Consider the following 21,145-nt stretch of genomic DNA (forward strand, 5'->3'; position numbering starts at 1 on the left):
GCGGGACGATCAATTATTCATGTGTTTACAGAGAGCTTTCCTGCTTGATGTTAACCAGAGCTGCTTGCAAAGAAGAGCTCTCCAGCTGTCCTCGGCCCCGTCCCGGGCCTCCGACTAACAAGCCGCTTTAATTGCTGGCAAGTCATCTGGAAGGGTGCCCCTCCCCTACACCAAGAAAACGCCATCCCTTTGAGACTTTATTAGGTGTAAAAATGCTAACCAGAAGTAATTAAGACAACAATGTTTCATTTACAGTACTCCCAAGCAAACCCCAAAGAGAGAGACTGACCTTGGACTTGACTGAGATTCACGGAGCTCCATGAGGCCTGGAATCTGGATGATTGGAGAAGACACAGGTCGGGGATTGGTAAAGGGGCAAGGAAAGAGGAAGAAGGGAAAGAATCGGGCGGGGAGCTTCATAAAGGAAGTAGGGGTAAGAGTCATCTGGAATGTTCTATGGAGGTAAAGGAGCATGACTGAGGACAACTAAGCGTGAATAGATTCGATAGGTCAAGAGGAAAGAACTTGACCCGCCCAACTAGATCAGAAGAAGTTGGATGGGAAGTCACTGCTCAACCCCTTTTGATCCTTAATAGAACCTGCAGCCTGTCCAGGAAAACTAACAATTGATTAAGGTGACTGCTCTTTCTGAGCTGGGCCAAAGAGCTTGGGACCAGGTGGCCCCATCGGTCCCCGATCAGCAGTGTTTTGAGGGAGAGCAGGATCATAGTCAAAGCTGTGGCCTGGGCCTTGCCCTCCGAAGACAGTGCTGTCAGTGCGGATGAAGGGAGGCCGCAGGTACATTTTTATTATCTCAATTCCAAGAACATCGTGGAACTGAGCCAGATTCTTCCCCTTTCTTGAAACTGAGTAACTTTAGATGCTATCATAACTCACTTGTCCATTTCTAAGAAAGTGGTAGAAATAAATAATATCTATTCTTCCTGACATGAGATCATAGTCTAAAGTGAATGTATATATAGAGTCAGGGGCAGTTGGACCCCTGGGGTCAGTGTGCTTAATGTGCTGGGAGGCAACTGTAGTTGAGAGGAGTTGCCGCGGAAAGGTGAAGCTGGCAGGCGGAAGTGGGGTGCCCTGCCCGGCACAGGGGGCGTCCTGGAACCCCCGTACTACGTGGTACTGTGGTGAAGCCGGGACTAGAGTCTGCGTTCCCGCCTCTCACCTTGATCCACCCCATCCAACCATGAATGCAGGTTTGGAAAATGAGTCCAAAGAAATGGGGTGCCTCTTGCTAACACCTGTGGTAGGAAAGCTGGTCTGAGACACCCTCTCTACACCTCCTTTAACCCTTTAAGCCCCAGTCCCATCCTTCTGCCCCAGCCTCCCTCACCACATGGAGAAGGTCCTTCATCTTCTTCACCATGAACGCACCACTGCTGTGGATCAGGACTGCTCACCCCTGGCTGGGGCTTCCTCCCAGAGATCAGAGCCGCATTTCCCAAAAAGTGACCAGAAATAGACCTTCGGGGAGGGCAGTGTTAAACACAACCAGAATTCTTCACTGCAGTTCCCTCCGGACCCTTCTATAGGCTGCTGGGCTTTGGGAAGAGGAGTGAAGCATGCAGGACTTCCCAAAGTTACGGGTCCATGGAATTCTTTTTCAGGAGCCTCCATCCAGGCCAACTTTCAGAATCCCCTGGACCAGGAAAACTTAAGGAAGAGCCGTGTGATGGTATCAGCACCCTGTTAAGACTTCCAGGCCAGGTCTGAGAGCTGCTCTGGCATCTTTGAGTGACTAAAATACCCGCTCTCGGCCACCACAGATTCCTTTAATTTGTCACTCTCAAAGTTCCGGGGACACCTGCCTGTTGTCACTATTGGTGACAGCCTCAAAGATGGTTTCCTAAAGTCACACTGGCTGGTCAAGCTCACTTGGCCTCCACACATAGTTCCAGCTAACTAACAACCTCCCGCCAGCACAGCTCCGCCCCCCATCCCCGTATCAGTGGGGGCAAGACGGGAGGAGGAGGGTCTTCAAGCTGCCGGACGACAGCCTGATTCCCTCTGGCCCGCCCTGAGTTCCTTCTGCCCTTGTGTGGAAGTTGCTGCTTTTATCCCCTGGTTGTGATGTTCTAACCTCTTCTGTGGGATCGCTGGGAAAGTGAGCCTTTGAGCTGCCTGCCGAGGACACTTTCCCACGCGGTCCTTGGCAAGATCTCTCGCTGTGGGCTTGTAACTCTGTTGAGACTGCAGCGTGAAGCTGCCACCCAGAATGAAGCACCCATGGACCGTGGATCTTTTGGTCTGACCGTGAAGGTCCATTGCCCGCAGCTTGAAGGGGATCTTCCTGAGGGCGTGTGATGGTCTATATTCCTGATCCTACATTTCACGTGGAATTGAGTGCAAAGGTTCAGGATCCAAAATAAACGAGACATCAGCCCTGCCTTTGGCATTAACCAACTCATTAAATATAAAATAAACACAAGTAAATGGCTTTTAAATCTCACTGACAGAAAGTTTGGCAACTACTCTGAGATTCTAGGGGTCATTGGAGCCTCTCTCTTCAAACAGAAATCTTCCTCACGCTCCGAGGAGCAGAAGGAGACTCTGGACAAATGAGGAGGGGGTCAGGGTAACCCTTCCTCCTGAGGATGGCCCTGCAAATGCAGAGGCAGACAAGGTCTGCATGAGTGTGGCTCTGAACACAGATTGAGTCTCTGGGAAAGTGGCTGTTACTATGGACAAGGGGTTAGAAATTCAGGTCTAAGGCATTCAGCTTGCCACTGCTTCTAAATATCTAGGACCAGCCACCAAACCAACCTTGAGCTTCTCATCAGCACCTAATGATTGGCAGCTCCCAGCTGACACTCACGTGTCCTCGCTCCCATGAGCATCCTGCCCTGGCTTCCCGAGGTCCCATTAGTGATGCTGCTTGCTGAACCCTTATTTTTGCCTCCTTCTATCTGTAGTGTCAGCATAAAGTGCATTTACTGGGGAAGGCGATGGACCAAGGTTAATCAATTAATTATCCTGACTCCATTTCCCGCCAAGTGTGCAAAAAACAAATGGCAATCCTTCACTAACCAGAAAGAGCAGACATGTGCACCTGTTGCCTTGTAACTTTACCTCAGCGCTAGGCTAGGTTCCAGTGATTATCAGCCCCCTTTATAAAACCAAAGTGAAAAATGCACAGCTTTTGGTAAAAGGCATATTTACTCAACAGCCCCTCAAAGACAGGTGTTTGCCTGAGGATGCTGTGTGTGAGCAGGGCCGTTTGTAAGAGACCCAGCTCCTGTCCGGCGGCAATATTGGCTCTTACTGATTCTGCCCATTCATGTCAGTCAGACTCAAAGTCTGACTTCATGCCAAGAAGTAAGATCTGAAACGAATCAAAGCAGCTTCCATGTATTTACAGTTTCAAAACATAGTTTTCATGACTTAGCTTCCTAATACAGTCAAAGGGCAAAATGACAATGAAAGGTACGTGTCATCAGATCTCAGAGTCATATAATTTGATCGGCAGAAAAATTAGATGTTGGCTTTTAAGTGAATTGGCATGTTTTCCTTTTCCTTTGAAAGGTTTTATTCAAAACTGAAAGTGGCTTATGTCAAATCACACAATCATGTTTCTTCTCATCCTGGGACTTTAGAACTTTTTCATCCTGATTTTGAGCAGGAGAACCAGTCATGAATTGATGGGCCAGCGAGATCCAGGAGGACCCCATGGCAGCCCAGTCACGCTTGTAGGATAGTAAATGCCTACAGCAGGAAGCAGAGAGTATCTGGAGGGTACGCCACTCTCTTTTTAAAAAATTTCTAGGATAAAAAACTAAAACCCATCCCCAAGTTTCCGTCTTTCCAACGGCCTGGGCTGAACCGTCACTCAGTGCCACTAGGTGGCATTACATCCTTTCAAGACCATTTCTTTTTGCTCTTCTATTAAGACGCAACATTTTTCTGGACAACATCAAACAGCATCTCAGACAACATCAGACGAGGGAACCTTCCCCCAGCTAGTGCTACAGTCCACTCTCATATGTTGGGAAAAGTCTGGGATCACAAATGGGGTATATCGGATATTTTGTTTCATGGCAAGGAAGATTTTGTCTTACTCTCCACGTGTTCCACATCAAAGTCTGACAGCAACACTGCTCTCAAGAGCTGATTTCCTACACTGACATCTCTGCTGTCCTACAGCCCAGAGGCACGACGTGCTATTAGGGACCCACCAAATCCCCTTGGACACTGTCCGAGGAGCAACAGAGCCAGATCCAAGATGACCTGTGGAAAATGAACATTCTGCATGTTTCCTGAAGGTCAGGCTCTGTGCACCCTTTCAAAAGCTGGTCTAGGACTTGAGGAGGAAGGTGAAGTGAGAGGCCAGCCTTATTTGGAGAGCTAGTTAATTTCTACTGCATGCTCCAGGCACATGGTAATAAAAGATTCCAGAACATGCTTCTCACTTCCCCAAGCTTCCTCTGTCTCTTCTCTCCTCTTTCCCTAAGGAGTAGTAATGAGATGATGGAGGTTAGTCCTCTGGGTTGGGAATGGTGAAGAAGGAGAAAGAATGATTCTACAACCATAGTTAAACAAAAGATTTCTTGAATCCTGTCTTGTTGTGTAAGTGACTTATTGAAGTCCTATTAAGTTATCATGACTATTCTTTGCTTCGCACACTGGGACGCTGGATGCACTAAGACAAAAGTCCAAAAGATGAAAAACCTGAGATTACAGATCTGAAAAAAACGCTAGGGTGTCAGCTTCAAAACACTAGGTTTCAAGTGTCGGCATTTTTGAGAACATTTTTTTTAAAGGCCTCTGCTATCCCAAGACGTAGGATTCCCATTCCTGGCTGAGCAGGTACACAGGGTCTCCCACTTGGATTGTCCCTGGGTTTTCCAGAACAAAATACTGTCCAAAGAGAGGTGATTTTCCATACAATTTTTGTTCAGAAGGATCACACAGGCGATAACTGCAACAAGAAAAAGATCATAATGAGTCACAGCCAAACAGAACCAAGAGCTCGAACAGCATGTGATTGCTTCTCGGTTGATAAGTATCCGCCCCACACAGGGTGGCCAAGTGGCCCAGCTCCAGCGAGCACCGTTCCCAGCAAGACTAACACAGCAGCGCCTCCTGTGGTTGTGCAGTAAACTGCCCGCCCAGTGCACCAACAACCGTTAAGCACAACCAGTGGCCGTATTCCCACATCTTTTCTCCAGGTGACGTTCTCTGTTTCAGCACTGAGAGATTAGGGACTCAATACGTTTGAACATACTTTTCACTTCCCTTTTCCCTCAGCCTCTCTCCTCCTGGCTTCTCCATGTCCATCATCAGAACCGCCATCTCACCCACCAGTCAGGCTCGGAGCCCTGGCTGGACTCATTCTTTACACCTCCCCACACCCCACTTTCCATGGTTTATCCACAGTTGCTAAGTCCCAAGGCTTTTCCTGGACCATATCATTTGAATTTGCTCACTTTTCCTCCCACCATCACAATCGTGCTTCAAGCATCCTCAGATGATTGTAATACAAACCTCTTAACCAACCTCTCTTCCTCATTCTCCCCTGTCCAGTTTCAACTCACTGTTAACACTATCCTATATTACTTTCTTTTCTTTTAATTGGAGTACAGTGATTTACAAAGTTTCAGGTGTACAGCAAAGTGATTCAGTTATATGTATATATATGTGTATCTACATATTCTTCTTCAGATTCTTTTCCATTATAGGTTATTATAAGACATCGAATATAGTTCCTTATGCTATACAGTAGGTGCCTGATGTTCATCTATTTCATATGTCAACAGTGTGTAATACATTACTTTTTAAATTTTGCTCTGATCTTATCATTTTTAAGCTCAGAAATTTTCAGTAGCTTCCCAGGACCTGAGGAATAACATTCCAGCTCTTCAGCCTGGTGTGCAAGCCTTTCTACCTGGTCCTGGCCAGCTCTTTCACGCCCTCTGCCCCTCCGTGTTCCTCGGCAGCATTCCCCAGGATTCCTCAGTGCCCATCACCTTGCTTTGCTTATTTCCTGGCTCAGTGGTTCCTCTGAGATTCCTGTTGGATTCTCCTCTCCACTGTCCCCCAAGCATTGGACTCCTGCCCTGCTTTCAAGGTGGGCCTTGAACTCAAATGCCACATGTCCCAGGAAGGAAGCCCAGGAGCCCCTAGCCAGGAGTGGCTCCCTCATCCTCAGTTTTCTCTGCTTGCCCCTGGAACACTCACATGACTTGTTTTGTAGCGTCAGGGCACATGGCTCTCTACAAGCTGCAGAGACGGTGGGGAGCAGGAAGTGGGACCCCCTCCCTCCCTGGTACTGCTCACACCCAATGCTGGGCCCTGCTGTCACCGGTGACCCACATCGTTTGTTGAACAGATGAACCTGTGGGTGGGTAACACCCTCTGTCAGAAGCAGTATGAATACCTTTGTTGGGCAGAAAGTGCCAGGAGCCCCAAGAAGAGTGTACACGGAACGTGTACGAGTAACATAGCAGAATTCCCCGCCTCCACTGAGAGAATACTTCCCTCCAGTTTCTCATTTAAGCTAACTCCAATTTTATATCACTTTAATATTTAAAACATTTTCACAGAAAGCATTCATTTCATTCTACTGCACTTTGGGGAAAAAACGGTTGCAACGACTCGGTCCTGCTTTTGTTCATCAAATCAGAAATGGTTAAGGAGCAAACAGAGAAGGTCAAATCTAGAGCCTTGTTCTGGAGACCCTCAGCTCCCCCCACCCCCGGATGCAGACACCATGTCTGCTTTGTTCTTGCTGTCTGCCCACAGCCTGGTACAGCGCCCAGTATGCTGCAGCCCACTCCAAATAAGGTGGGTTAAGCAAATAAATAAATCAACAAGTGGGTGAGAACCATGAGCCAGCCTGCCCTGCCCTGCCCTGCCTCACCGAGAATGTTCCCTGGCTCTATACTCAGGTCTCAGCCATGACCTTGGACCCTGGGAACCCAGGCACCTCTCTTAGCCCGCCTCTCCTCTGCCAGCACCTAGTACCAAGAACACCTGGGGTTCTGGGTCTGTTGGAGAGTGACCTCTTCAGGACAGGGGCAGATCACGACTTTGATAGCTTGGGGTTTCTCCCGTTTGCTCCTGGAGAGGCTCTGATTACCTCAGGGAGAGAATTGAGGAGTTCTGAGCATCATACACTTACAGTTTGTAAAGAACATCGTACATATTCTCTTGGTCCTTATAGCAAGCCTATGTGGGAAGGTGTATCATCCCCACCTGACGGGGGTGCTGGGAGCGGAGTGTCTCAGAGGAGTAACCCACTTGCCCAAGATCACAGACCTAAGTGGTCAGGCTGGGGCCAGAACGAAGTCTGGCTCACTCCATAGTCAGGACTTTGCCCCCAGGGTTTGACCCCTGGCCATCTTTCTACCTCCTGAGTACGTGCCCAGGCCTGAGAAGAACTGATGGGGGTTAATACTTACTCTTCTACACAAACGTTTAGCCACCCGCGGGTTCCCCTGCCCCTTCCATCAAACACTCACTCAGACATTCACTCCCTTACCAGGTCACTTAGGAGAGGAGGGCCCACGGGAGCTGCCATCCCTCCCAGCCAAGCCCCTTAAACTGCTGGGGTGGGCCCAGGGAGGTGGTTTGTGAAATCCAGGTTGGATCACCTGGTTTGCAGGCGGCCGTCTATTTCTCTGCCCAGGAATAGAGATGGGATGCGCTACGGGAGTGGAAGAGTGGCTCCGGGCTGGCCCAGCCCGCCGGGGCCTCCCTACAGCCGAGGGGAGCGGTGGCCGGCTTGTCCGCCAGCCTCCCCAGCTCCTGTCCCCACTCTGGTCCTGCTGACAACCGTCCCTGCAGGGCTGCAGAAGGACTCGGTAAATGAGATCATCAGCGACCCCTGGTGGGGCTGAAGCCGCATTGTCGGCGGTCTGTGAATTCAAGTGCGCACCAAGCTTGGTTCAAGAGACGGAAAACACAGCATCACCTCATACGTGGATCTTCCGTGATTTTTTCCCATATAGATTTTGTCATTGTTGGGATTAATAAATTAGCAACTCATTTTAAAGCGCCTCTCTTAGTGCACTTTCTGTTTCAATAAGCACGAAAGCATGCCATGCCTCTAAAGGGCAGGACACCGCAGGCATTTTGTTCCGCTTACACGGAGGTCTCTGTACTCAGAAATTGTTACCTATAAAGTGCTGTGCACCAGTGAGGGCTGCTTGGCTTACTCATTTACTGGTCGAGGCCCAGAACTTACTTGCAGGCAGGGACCCTGGCCACTGTTGGGTCCCACTGTGGGGCACAGGTCACTTCTGAGGTCTCCCAGTCTCTATCACTACGGCCAGGTCAGGAACCAAGCAGCCCTGCGAACGCACCGCGGAGAGGAGGAGCCAAAGGCTGGGCAGGTTTGCGCTGGGCTGCTTTTAATGAAGCCTTCGAAAATGAAAGAAGTGTCTCCAAGGTCTTCCTTCTCTCAGAAGGTGTCAGGTTGATAAATTGAGACTACCAATAGCCAGAGCCTACATGGTCATTGTGTGTTTTTATCACCTATTTAAACATCGGGGTGGGGAGGGTATAGCTCGGTGGTAGAGTGCATGCTTAGCACTCAGGAGGTCCTGGGTTCCATTCCCAGTAACTCCACTAAAAAATAAACCTAATTACCTAATATATAAACCTGATTACTCCACCCCTAAGACAACAAACAAAAAAGAATTGCTAAATAAAAAGAAAGAAAAAAATCATATTTATTGCTTTATTCTGATCAACTGGGAGAGTGAACCAGGAGAGGTATTTGCTCAGTTAAGTAAAGAAATGGAAGCATCAAGAAACTGACTTGCCGGTGTCACTACTGGGGGGTGATAGAGCCAGATGGGGTGGGGGGTGGCTGTATCACTCCCACTAAGTCCGTCTGTCTTTAGCTCAGCCCAGCACAGCCTGACACAAGCGGATCGTGGCAAATGTCCTTATTGTCCAAGTATTCCTGCATTTAACAACATTTTTGCATCTGCAGAACAAATAAGATTTATTTCTTTCCCTTGAAAGTTACAATGATAGACCCCCACCACTCCTGTGGGGCTCCGTGTGGAAGTCGCTCTCCCCTAAGAAAAGAGTAATCCGCTCTCCAGATTTTCCTGCCTGCAGACCAACCTCAACTACGCTGCCCACCGCCGTGAGTATTTCAGACAAAGGCTCCCCTGGACCTATGGCCCACAGACATTCAGCAGGGCCGGGATGTATTTCTTCTCTCTCCTTGCTTGGCCACCCTGATTCTGCCTGTGAGTGACAGATCACCATAGGGGAGGCCAGCAGAGAGGTCGCCCGCTGAGAACTGGCATTCCCGTAGCAGCACAGCTCTGGAGCGCCACAAGGACCCAGGAAGAGGGAAGGCAGTGTGGCTCCCAACGTCCTGCAGGAGAGTCGCGGGGATGCTCTGGACACCACTTTGCTTCGCTTCCATGATTTATGTCAGGCCTTCCTCTTCCCGATTTATGGTCATTATGTACCAGGAAGAATATAAATTACTGTATCTATGGCAACTTAAATCTCAGTAAGACACAGGAGAAGACACCTAGGCTGGCTGGCCCATCTCCTGCGGTATTAGGAGCAATTAGGTGGGATGTCTGGGCTACAGAAAGCCTGCAGGGGATCAGGAGAGCTGTGCTGGCTCCCAGTGACCCCGCTAGCCTGCCCTCACTCTTCGCTGGGGTCAATTATCCTCCTTCTATAAACATGGGCTCCCACTGTGTGGGGGGGGGCAGTAAGCACTGAAGATTCCAAGGTCCAGCCCAAACACAGGCACTTTCTAAATCCAGAGGGAAGGATGCCAGACACAAAACAACGTGTTGGGAGGAGAGAGAGAAAACAAGATGTATAAAAAAGGATGCCAGTCAATTCCCCAAATCACGTGGCTGGTTTGCACACGGAATCATCCAGGCCTGGCCCAACCCACCAACTTCGTAGTGAAGAAGACCCAAGGTTTGAGCCGGAGGGGGACCTGCTGATCATGAGGGTCATGTGCAGCAGAGCCAGGGTTCCTGACGCCCACAGCGGGCAGCTTTCCCCAGCCCACCCTGCCTTCCTCCCCCAGGTGGCTCATCTGGGAAAGTGGGAAGACCAATCACCAGCTTGTTCTGACCACACGTGAGCAAGCATTTGGAGGAATAGCTAGTCTATCGTTGCCACGTCTCTAAACCACTCCCCTCACAAGCATCCCAGCACATCTAGTAACTCTTCCTCAACCTTTTATGATGAGCATCCTCAAACAGGCAAAGAAGTTCAAAGAATTTTACAGAGAACATCCACTGACCAAGCATTTGGACCCTACACATAACATGTGACTCTCTTTCCTGTATCACATATTTATCCACCCATCAATTCATTGTAATTTTTTTACAATTCCAAGTAAGTTACAATTCCAAGAAGTTTACTTGAGTAAACTTCATCTCCAAACAGTTCATATCATTCCCCAGGGTTAACATTTCTTTACCTTTTGAGGGGGGATAAAATTTACACGGAGTAAAATGTTCAAATCTTTGGTGCTCCATTGTTTTAACTTTTTACAGAACAGTTAAGTAGTGTCATTTTGAGCTTTGAAAAATACACAATATCCCTCAAAATGATGAAATTTGCCTCAGGCTAGTCTGTAGCCCCCTCTTGGAATGTTCCTGCAAATCCACACCCACTGGTGGGGACCCAGATGGAAAGTAGCCATTTGCTCTTCACGTCAAGAATTCCTCTCTGTACCTCCCTCTGTACCTCCCCTCCCAACCACCCGCCAGTCTACCTTGTCCGTGACCCCACCCCTAACGTCACTCTCTGCCATGTGGCCTGGCCCCATGAATGCCAGCTGCCTACCTTCGGTAGCCTGGCCCTGATGCAGGATGCTGGTCTCCATGGACCACAGGTGCTGGCCTCATGCCTCGGAGCAATGTGCTGTCTGGGGCAGAGTGCTCTGCCCCAGGGCTTCAGCTTGCACAGGGAGGGGGCCAGACAGTAGCTTCTAGGACAGCAGGATCAGCAGAGAGGATTTAGTGCTGACCAAAGGAGTCTAGACTGTCGGTGCAAAGAGGGCCACGAGCTTGGTGAGAGATGAAAGGAAGCAGACTTCCATCCTAGGGGAGGGAGTCTGATCACACAAGCCAAGCATAACCTCCTCTCCATGTGCTCTTTTGTGATGGCTTTGATCCCAGATGGCCAAATTTCCACTGCGCTCCTTCCCCAAGTCTTCCAGGGTTTGCCCAAAGCAGAGTCACCATCCTCCCCACTATCCCTCTCCCTCTCTACAAGTGGCACCCAAGGACACATGTCAGGGTCAAAGCCCAGGGTCTTGGGTCTGCAGAGATGACACCTGACACTGCACCTGTAATCCTGCATTCAACACCAAAGGGACCAGTGAAGACAAGCATCACTAGATCATGTTCAGGGTTTCAACAATATCCCGGCTCCAGATTTGGCAGGTAACATAGAAGTGCGTAGGTCCTGAGTTACTGCTTTAGCAGCAGTAATGCAGGTTGATTATAGAAAGTTTAGAGACTACGTATCAGAATGTATATTTCCCCCATAATTCCATTACCAAGGGAGCACCTCCATTAACATTTTGGTTTACAGCCTTACAGCCTTTTAGCCACTCAGGCATATTTATGCATTTTTAAAACTAAAACCAAGTAAACAAAGACCGAAAAAGTTAATACTATATATGCTATCTTGAAATCAGCTTTTTAGAATTAATGTTATTATAAATATCGTTTTAAGCAATTTAAACTTATTGTCTGTCATTGTCTTTCATTAAAAAAACTTGATGAAATTTTTAAGTAAACATAAAAGTAAAAATAAAAAAAATAGTGCAATGAATCCCCATCTATCACCCAAGTTCTATTTATCAAGATTTTGACATATTTTTCCGTGGGTCCTTTTGCTAAAATAATATACAGTACGTCCCCGGATGTCACATCACTTCACTCCTATACATTTCAACATGCCTCTCTAAAATACATGGGCATTTCTTATGTCATCACAATGCACTTATCATACCTAAGGAATTTGTGACATCACTCAGCCCATAATAAAGTTTGCCAAAATATCTAAACCATGTGTTGTTGTTGTTTTTAATTGGCATGTTCAGATCATGAATTCTAAGTGAAAAATAAAATTAGTTGTGCAAGCAGGCATTCTGGGAACCAAAACGCCCAGGAATGTTTCCCAAATTACCCAGTCACTAGGACCCCCTTCCCCTACAAGCATATATAAGCGTGACGTTCTCTCTGCTTCCTCTGAGATATTAAATCGCCTAGTCCTACCTCTTCAGGGTCTCCAGCGGCTCCTTCCTGCTCATGATGCCCGTGTCCGGATCCACTGTGGTTAAAATGCACCTGGACACACACACACACACACACACACACACACAGGGCATCGTACACGGGACAAAACAGACGCTCCCCTCCCGCCCTCTCCCGGGCAGCTGCGCATGCGCCTCACCTGGAGCAAGCCATCACCCTTTTCAGTTCCACGTCGCCAATGAGCAGCTCATCCCACGAATCCTGGGGACGAAGTACACAATTCACGTGAGCACCTCCGAGCCGTGGCCCTGACCCACCTGTGTAGGGACTTCATGTGATCTGACAGCTAATGAAGTCACTTTCACCAAAGATGGCAGACTTCGCGTCCGTTCCGAGAAGCCACGCGCCTCCCTGTTTCCCTCCCTCTGCCTTGGAAGTCAGTTCACTCCCATGAAATGAAATGCTCCGTCTGCTCTTACTTGTAAAACTGGGTTGGAAACTCATCTCCTTCAGGAAGCCTCTGCTTGACTGGAGGAGGTGGGGAAGGCAAGGGTCGGGGCTGCCGGAAGAGGTGGGTGAAAGCGAGGAGAGGGTACGGGAGGAGGGTTACTCTGGATACTAGGTTGTGTCAGAGCCCTTTGTGCACACCTTAGGTGGATTAAGATCCTTAATCATTGCGTCTGTTATCTCCCGTCTCCCCCTGCCGGATATGAACACAAGCAGCGCAGGTCAGGTAGCGTTACTTCTCTCTGCATCTCCCCTGGGGTGGAATCACAAAGCACAGCTGCCCCCGAAATTCTCAGGCATTTGTCTGCTGCCTGTGTCATATCGGTGCCAAATTTTCGGGGCAAATCAGATCAATCACCTGTGCCCCTCAAATCCAGCAGGGGAGAGAGAACAATACACACATGAAAAGTGAATGGTCAATATATATATATTTTTTTTAATTCTAGGAAAATTGAGTAAAAGCATTATAAGACAGCACCACCCCGCGTGCCGGTTTAACCGTGCAGGCAAGAATCATGCTGGTGGTTTAGAGGAAGACAGTGTCAGGCTGCTCTGGTCAGGGGAGGTTTCATGCAAAAGGTGAGATCTGAATTGAGTCTTCTAGGGTGGAGATTCTGAGAGGCACAAAAGAAGGGTGATGAGGACTCCGGGAAATAATAAGGAGGAAGCACATCTGACTGTAGTCCTGACCTTCTCACGCTCAGAGAGAAAAGCAGGCTGCCTGCAGCCCAAAGACAGGAATCCAAGAGTTAAAAGCAACCTGCCCAGTCCTTTGATGATCACAAGCCAGAGACAGAGTTCCAGACCCAAAGTTTTAACTCTGATAGTATTATTCTTGATATGTATATTGCGGACTGGTTTTGTTGGTTGGTTTTGGGGATTTCTTTTTCTTTTTTTAACTGCATGTTTCTCCAGTCTAAAAAGCTGAGCACCTCGGATTAGAGCAACCCAGCCTGTTTTGTGCACATTTCTCCACTAGGAAGCACTGTGCTTACAAAACAAAAACAAAAACAAAAACATAAAAGATTCAAAAGGAAAGAAATGAGGGTTCTGATTAGGAAGTTAATTTATTATAAATTAAAGAAATACTTACAGAGCCCCTTTTATGTGCAATAAAACCTGTTGGGAATTGATTCACAGAAAAATAAGTTTAAAACTCCAGCATCAGAAAAGTATCTATTTGGCAAACTAGAGGAAAAGGAGAAAAGTATTACGTGTTTAGTGCACACTGTGAGCCCAGCACCATGTTAAACACTGAGCCCGTGAAAGTCTTCCTACAGAGCACATTACCTCGAGGTGATAAAAAAAATTGAAACAGGACAAGCCGGGTACGCAGAGGCACAGGCACAGCACAGAGTGGCTTTGGAGAAGAGAGGGAGCTCTTCCGGGTCTGGCGATGAGAGCAGACTTCTAGGGTAGGTGGCTTTTCATCTGGGCTTTTAAAGAAGTTCCAGGGGTTTCTAAGTGGGGAGGGGTGAGACTTGGGATGACCAGGAGATAGGAGAATACACGTTAGATTCCCAGTCCAGTTTGCAGCTTTGGAGCTTTTACTGGAAGGTCACAAGGTAACAAGATTATGGAGGGACCAGAATGGTAGAGTGGGTAGTTTGGGACTTTTGAGAACTGGAGAGCCATGGAAGGCTTTTGAGCAAGGAAGTAACATTGACTGTCACAAACTTTTAAGGTAGAAGAGGTCACTCCAGTGCTCTGGGAGGATGGCTGTGGCAACATCCAGGACCACTCAGTGGCCCAGACTTGAGATAATAAAGGTGATCTAGTTGATGGCTGAGAACAGAAAGGAAGAAGATTGAGGATGGGAGAAACATGGGAGAGGAAAGAGTCAGGGGTGGCTTGTAAGCTCTAAGCCAGAGTGATAGAAGGAATATGGTGCCCAGGACAGAAGCTATGAAGTCAAGAGAAGGAGATGTAGGGCATGGGGTGTGGAGTATCTAAGTACAAGTTTGCTAAGTCAACAGAACGGATGGAAATGCCCAGCAGATAGTCAGAAATGTGAGCCCAGCTCTCCAGGGGGAGTCCACGGTTTGACACCTGGGAAGGACCTACAGGTGGTGACACATGACACAGCTGCAGGACAGTGCACCATCAGCAAGGGAAGGTAGGGAGAGAGACGGTCAAGGCCAGAAGTTTTGGAAGCCCCTACCTGAGTGAGGAGTACAAAGGCAAACAGTAAAGGAGCAAAGGCAGTGCAGCCAGGGTGAGAAAGTTCCAGAAGTAGTACCGATAGGTCCAAGGGGCAGGGCGATGACAGGAAAAGGTCTCTGAATGAGGCACGGCAAGGGAGGAGGGCAGCAAGGTTTCCCCGATATGGCCCTGGGTGGGGGTTTTGAGAAGTGAGGAAGAGGAGTGGGGATGATGGGTGTGAAGGGACTCGGGGAAGGACCACAACCATGAGAGGCAGGTTCTGAGATGAGGAGGGGGTTCGCTTTCTAGAAGCCTCTGTGCAGGTCCTCAGCTTCTGGGATGGTCGTTCTGCCCACTGCACCTGGCACCACCTGCCTCCCACATGACCGGAGCACACCCTGAATCTGCTCCATGGCTCACATAAATCATGTATTCTGTGCTGAGAGAACTTGGCTCAAAAACTAACCTGCCTTCTTGGAATCTCCTTAGAAGTCTCAGACTCTGCAATGCCCCCGGACCCCTGTGTCTCTGCCCCATCTAAATTTGTGTCCTCTGCACAAAAGTCTGTACTGATCAGGTGCTCAAGAAATTGAAAAACTGAATTGTGGTGGAATATAGGACCAAGAAGTAATGCATCCTTTGGTATAATCTAATCCAACATCAAAGACTCTCATACCTTAAAAAAAAAAAAAAAAAAAGGTAAACCCGAGGAAAAGGGCAAGAAGGCATAGCATTTACCTCTGCATAGACACCACACCCTGAAATTAGGATATTGGGCCTGAAGTTAGTGGCTTTAACTTTCTTCTCTAGCCGGGAGTTGAGATCCGCCAAGGATGCCTCAGAAAGAATCAAAAATGGGCTGGCGTCCGCGTACACGACCTGATGGGAAAACATGAACTGTTACAACGTGCCGTGGACAAAGTTGTGTCTCAGAGGTCACTGGGGTCTAGTTCCTGCAACCTTCCTCCTTCCCCCTCCCCCTCCCACCACAATCTAAGTATTTCTCTAGTTCTTTTTATAGAAAAAGTGACTATAGTGATTCAGAAGCCTTCAGTAGCCTTGCACATAACAGGAATTACATGATGGAGAGAAGAGAATGTGGCCTCAGAATCCCAGAGCTGCCCCTTTCTCATCCTCCAAATTCTCCCATGCTTAATAAGGTGGATGGGTTTGATGACTGGGTTACATGTGCTGTAAAATACTCACTGATTCCATGGATGTTAATTTTTTATGTAAATCAATGTTCACCATGGCCACAGTAATGATGCTACATAGCACTGTATGAGGTACTTTCATGGTGAATTCTTACAGCCTTAATCTTTGAAGGGCCAGTCTGGTCACTTTAAACCTCCATGGATCTCCATACCCACGCCCGTTTGCCCAACTGTGATCTGACACACAGTTGCCATCGCAGTATTAAAGGGCTAGCCTCCGCATGCAGTTACAGAATGGAGTAGGAAATATACTGGCCTAGAGCAGTTTTGAAGCCTTACTCGCACCAGGAGGCTTACATAAATCGGAAGGAAGATGCTCCTGGGAAAAAAATGCAAGAGTCCCCAGATCAAGAAACACAGAGGGTGCTCCCAAGGGAAGGGCTCTATTTTTTGCCTTTTGCTTGCAACAAAAGCATTGGCAAAGTGACAGAACTGAGCTCAGCAGACACAATGCCCTGATCTCTGCTCCCAAGGAAGCCTGCCTTCTATAGGATGCACCAAAGGCCAAAGCCAAGGGGTGCTGGTCTGACCTGATCGGTGGGCCGGAACACATCCTCTATTTGGTGAGAATTTCTTGGTCGCATGTGGGGCTCGAAGTGCACCAGGCGGTAGGGCTGCGTCTTCAGGAAGCTTGTGATCCACTGGGCTGCGGCCTCGCCACAGTCCCTGCCCTCGATCTCCAGGCCATGCACTCTGTATGGGGGTGACAGGAGCAAAGAACAGGCATGGCTTTGAAAATCTGGACACCCTACCGCGTCCTGTGCCTATCAGAAAGGCTGCACCAGGCTCTGATGCCACTGGAATTCCTTTGTTATCAAGAGATATCATTTTAGCCTGGCCCTGCCTCCGGGCCACTGTGGAAGCCCAAATGAAGACACAGTTTCAAACCTTGTTTTCCCCATTTTTTTAAATTGAAATATAGTTGCTTTACAATATTATGTTAATTTCAGGTGTACAGCATAGTGATTCAGTATTCTTGCAGATTATACTCCATTATAAGGCATGACAAGATACTGGGTACCTTGTATACTACAAGTTGTACACTGTACTATACAACGTGCATATTACGAGTTATTACAAGATACTGTATATGCTATGCAGTATATTCTTAGTGCTTATCTGTTTTATAAAACAGACTGATACATACCTGTGCCTCCCTGCCTGGAAGGAATGCAGGCAGGATAAAACGAGAACATGTATTTGAAAAGTTAGCTAGTTCTCCAAAAGAAACCTAACATATTAGGATAAAGTAAAATTATAATTACTGTAAAATCTGGTTCAACCAGAAATCTTTATTAACAGAGCTGGGTCTACTTTGCCAGTATATTAATAATAAAACTAGTGCAGCAATGTACGTGAAAATATTCTGTAATATCTAAAACTTATAAATAATAATTGATTGCTGGGACTAACTGTTGGATTTGAAGCCTCCCCCTCCCTGATATACACGGGGCAGAACTGTTTGGGAATTACATGTATTTCAAAGACGAAAACAAGAAACACTTAGTATTGGCCAGTGTTTCCCACATGTAAGACCATTACCACTGTGGGTATTCGAGATTACTGTAAGTGGTGCCTGGGTGTACCAGAAAATAATGGTGAATTATATGGAGAGAAAGTGATTCTTTTCAGCTTAGTGTTAACTGGCTATAACTTCTAGCAATACCTGATAATAACCTCTTTTTAAAAAAAACAAAAAACAAACCCAGACCTCAGGTACAGAGGCCTCTTCAGGCAATAGCTTCTAGCTGGAATTAGGTAACATTTTATTTGTAGTATATTTATTTCAGTTACCTTCTAGTCCCACCAAATTATATAGGTAACCATACAAGATTTCCTTTGAAAATAAACATATTCAAGGTTTTTTAAAAGTTGAATGAATTTGAAGAAAAACATTGAGTAAATAAGAGTAGAGGTGGTTTATAATTCAACGCACATCATAGTCATGTTATGCAAATGTCTGAAGTTTGGGAAAGAGAAGAGTCAAGGAGACCTGCTTGGATGAGCATCTTGTTTCCACAAATGACTAGCTTAGTGACCTAGGGGTTACTTCTTTTCCTGTGCCTCAGTTTCCTCATCTATATAATGGGGATAAAATCACAACCCTCTTGTAAGGATTAGGGATAATCTATACGAAGTCCCCAAAACAATTCTTAGGTTTTATATCTGCTCAGTAGATACCAGTAATTACTCTTTTTTTTCAGTTATTTCAAGTTATCTTTGTATAGTTACTCCATAAATCAAATATTTAGTTAAACAAAAACACCAATTCTTTAATAGTGAATATTTTATATTATAAAATATATTAAGGATATTTTTATAAAAATATATACTTAATATATTTCCATATAATTTTCCCAGCTTTATTTCATATAATTGACATACAACATTGTGTAAGTTTAAGGCATACAACGTGCTGATTTGACACCCTTATAGATTGCTAACCGTTTACCACAGTACTGTTAGCTAACACCCCCTTCACCTCATATAATTAACATTTCTTTTCTGTGGTGACAACATTTAAGATCTGCTCTCTTGGCAACTTTCTTTTTCCTTCCAGTTTCATTGCAACGTAACTGACATACAGCACTGTATAAGCTTAAAGTATAAAGCATAATGACTTGACTTACACACATCATCAAATGATTAGCACAGTAAGTTTAGTGAACATCCATCATCTCCTATAGACACAAAATAGAGGAAAAATATATTTTTCCTAAAAATATATTTTTTTTATATATTTTTTTTTCCTGATGATGACTGTCAATTATGTAATATAGTATTGTTAACTATAATAACCATGCTGGACATTAGGTGCCCAGAATTTATTCATCTTTTAACCAGAAGTTTGTTTTCTTTGACAAATATCTCTCCATTTCCTCAGCCTCCAGGACTGGAAACCACTGTTCTATTCTCTGTTTCTATGAGTTCAGCAGTTTTAGAACACATAAGTGATCTCATACAGAATTTCTTTCTCTGTCTGACTTATTTCACTTAGCATAACACCCTCAAGGTCCTCTATGCTTTTGCAAATGGTAGGATTTTCTTTTTTATCATAGCTAAATATTTCAGTGTGTGTGTGTGTGTGTGTGTGTGTGTGTGTGTGTATTCATCCATAGGTCAACACTCAGGTTGTCGGTTATTGTGAATAATGCTGCAGTGAACATGGAGTATAGATATCCCTTTGAGATCCTGATTTCATTTCCTTTGAATATATACCCAGAAGTGGAATTGCTGGATCATATGGTAGTTCTATTTTTAACTTTTTTGACGACCCTCCATACTGTTTTCTGCAGTGTCTACAGTATGGAGGTTCCTCAAAAAAGCTAAAAATAGAATTACCACTGGAATTTTGACAGAGATTGCATTGACTCTGTAGATTGCTTTGGGTAGTATGGACATTTTAACAATATTAATTCTTCCAATCCAAGAGCACAATTTATGTCTTTGGCATAGGTTAGTGGAAGATTATTGTGATTCTTTGGTGATACCCTGTTTTATTGATTTTTCACATTTCTTGGGGTTTTGTGGTGCTGGCTTTGCATTTGAAGTAGCAGCCACCTCCTCCAGTCTTTACCAACTGCCCTCCAGAAAGAAATATCTTGTATCAGCCCTGCTATGGATTCTGAGACTTTCTCAGGCCTTCTACGGATACACCTACTCCACGCTTCTTGCTCTCTTATTGCAGAATTCTTAAGCTTGTACACCTTCTTTCAGTCCTGCAACCCATCAGGCCAAGCACTGTCAATCTCCCTTTTTTTCCTTCAAAATTAACACAAAAGCTCAAGTCTGTGCTCCTTCCTTGGCCTGCAGATTCCGGCTTATCTTACTGCATGTGCTCACTAGCTGTCTGGCAAAGCTTTCCATCAGGAGGGCACACCGGGAGCCAGGCAGGGAGAGTTGTGCTGAGAGCTGGGGGTACCTGGGGGGCCAGCTGGGGGTGTCAACTGAAAAAAGACTCACAACAGGAGAGCTGTGAGTTTGATTTTATTTGGGGCCTTGCTGAGGGACTGTAGCCCAGGAGACAGCCTCTTCGATAGCTCTGAGGAGCTGCTCAGAAGAGGGGAGACGGGCGAGATCAGTACGGATATGATTTTGGTGAAGGGGGTATGTGCGATTAAGCACACATCTTAGTAGAAAGTTGCTGCCAGTCATGAGGAGCAGGTGTCTCTGTTAATGATTTTATTGCTTTTCTAGGTAAGAGAAGATGCAAGAAATTGGGTTCATAAAATTTTTTCCTGAAAGTATAGATATTTGAAAGCCTGTTCTGCCAGTTTTTCCCAGAGCACAGAGGGCCTCATTCCTGATCTCCGCCCTGAACTCCTTTCAGGGTGTGTTGAAGGTCAGTGACTACAGTGGCTAGTGACCTTGTTCTTGTGGAACCCGATGGGGGGGGCGACTTTTTTTGTTGTCAGTGGAATCCACTGGTGACGTGTCCCCAGCAACTCAAGGGCAGGCGTCTTGATGGAGTCCGCAGTGCAGTTAGCAGGGTCCACATCCCTTTAATGCCCTCTGAAAGTGCTGTCTGCTGCTTTCTCAATCTCTCCCCACCCCTCCGTCATGCAGCTCACGACTCAGTCCTCTGGATGCAGTGAGAGAGAAATAATGTCCCACACAGCTGAGGAAGCCAGATGTTCATTTACACACTCTGCTTCCTCTGTGGAGGAAATCATTGGCAGCGGTATGTCTCTTGGCCCTAAGTTGTGCTGCCTTCGGGGAGGGATGACGGGGGTGGATAAGTCAAACTGTTTTTCTTTCCCTCTCCATTGCATTCAAACTTGTTTTGGGGTTTTTTATTTTTGTTGGGTTTTTTGTTTTTGTTTTTGTTTTTGCTCTAACAGAGTGCTGGAACTTCTGTGCTAGAAACCTGGATTTCCACAAAGGCTCTCTTGTCCATGGGTGATTCTAAGATAGTGTTTTGCAGGGGCCCCCAGACTGCAGCCCAGAGGGTTTGGGGCCAGTTCACAGGCCACTGCTGGGCCCAGGGCTGGGACCGAGGTCTGTACGCCTATTAGCCAACGCACAGGTGGGCGAGACTCCTCCCAGGTCCCCTGGGTCTGGGGC

At 46.6% G+C, this 21,145-nt stretch overlaps 1 protein-coding gene across 19 annotated transcripts in view; it reads right to left on the bottom strand.

Moving 5' to 3' along the window:
• Nucleotides 1-21,145, bottom strand: part of MTARC1 (mitochondrial amidoxime reducing component 1) — a 76,544-nt gene that overhangs the window by 48,634 nt on the left and 6,765 nt on the right. For 2 of the 19 annotated variants that reach the window (XM_072948702.1, XM_072948712.1), the window contains exons 3-8: nucleotides 16,612-16,774; nucleotides 15,606-15,746; nucleotides 13,819-13,844; nucleotides 12,867-12,918; nucleotides 12,418-12,479; nucleotides 12,240-12,311 (exon numbers count right to left, since the gene is read on the bottom strand). In XM_072948702.1, coding sequence (XP_072804803.1) covers nucleotides 12,240-12,311; nucleotides 12,418-12,479; nucleotides 12,867-12,918; nucleotides 13,819-13,844; nucleotides 15,606-15,746; nucleotides 16,612-16,774 — 516 coding nt within the window. The other 17 variants (XR_012063573.1, XR_012063574.1, XM_072948703.1 and 14 more) reach the window with 17 other exon arrangements.

Source organism: Vicugna pacos, chromosome 23 (assembly GCF_048564905.1).
Source record: "Vicugna pacos chromosome 23, VicPac4, whole genome shotgun sequence".
NCBI lineage: Eukaryota > Metazoa > Chordata > Mammalia > Artiodactyla > Camelidae > Vicugna > Vicugna pacos.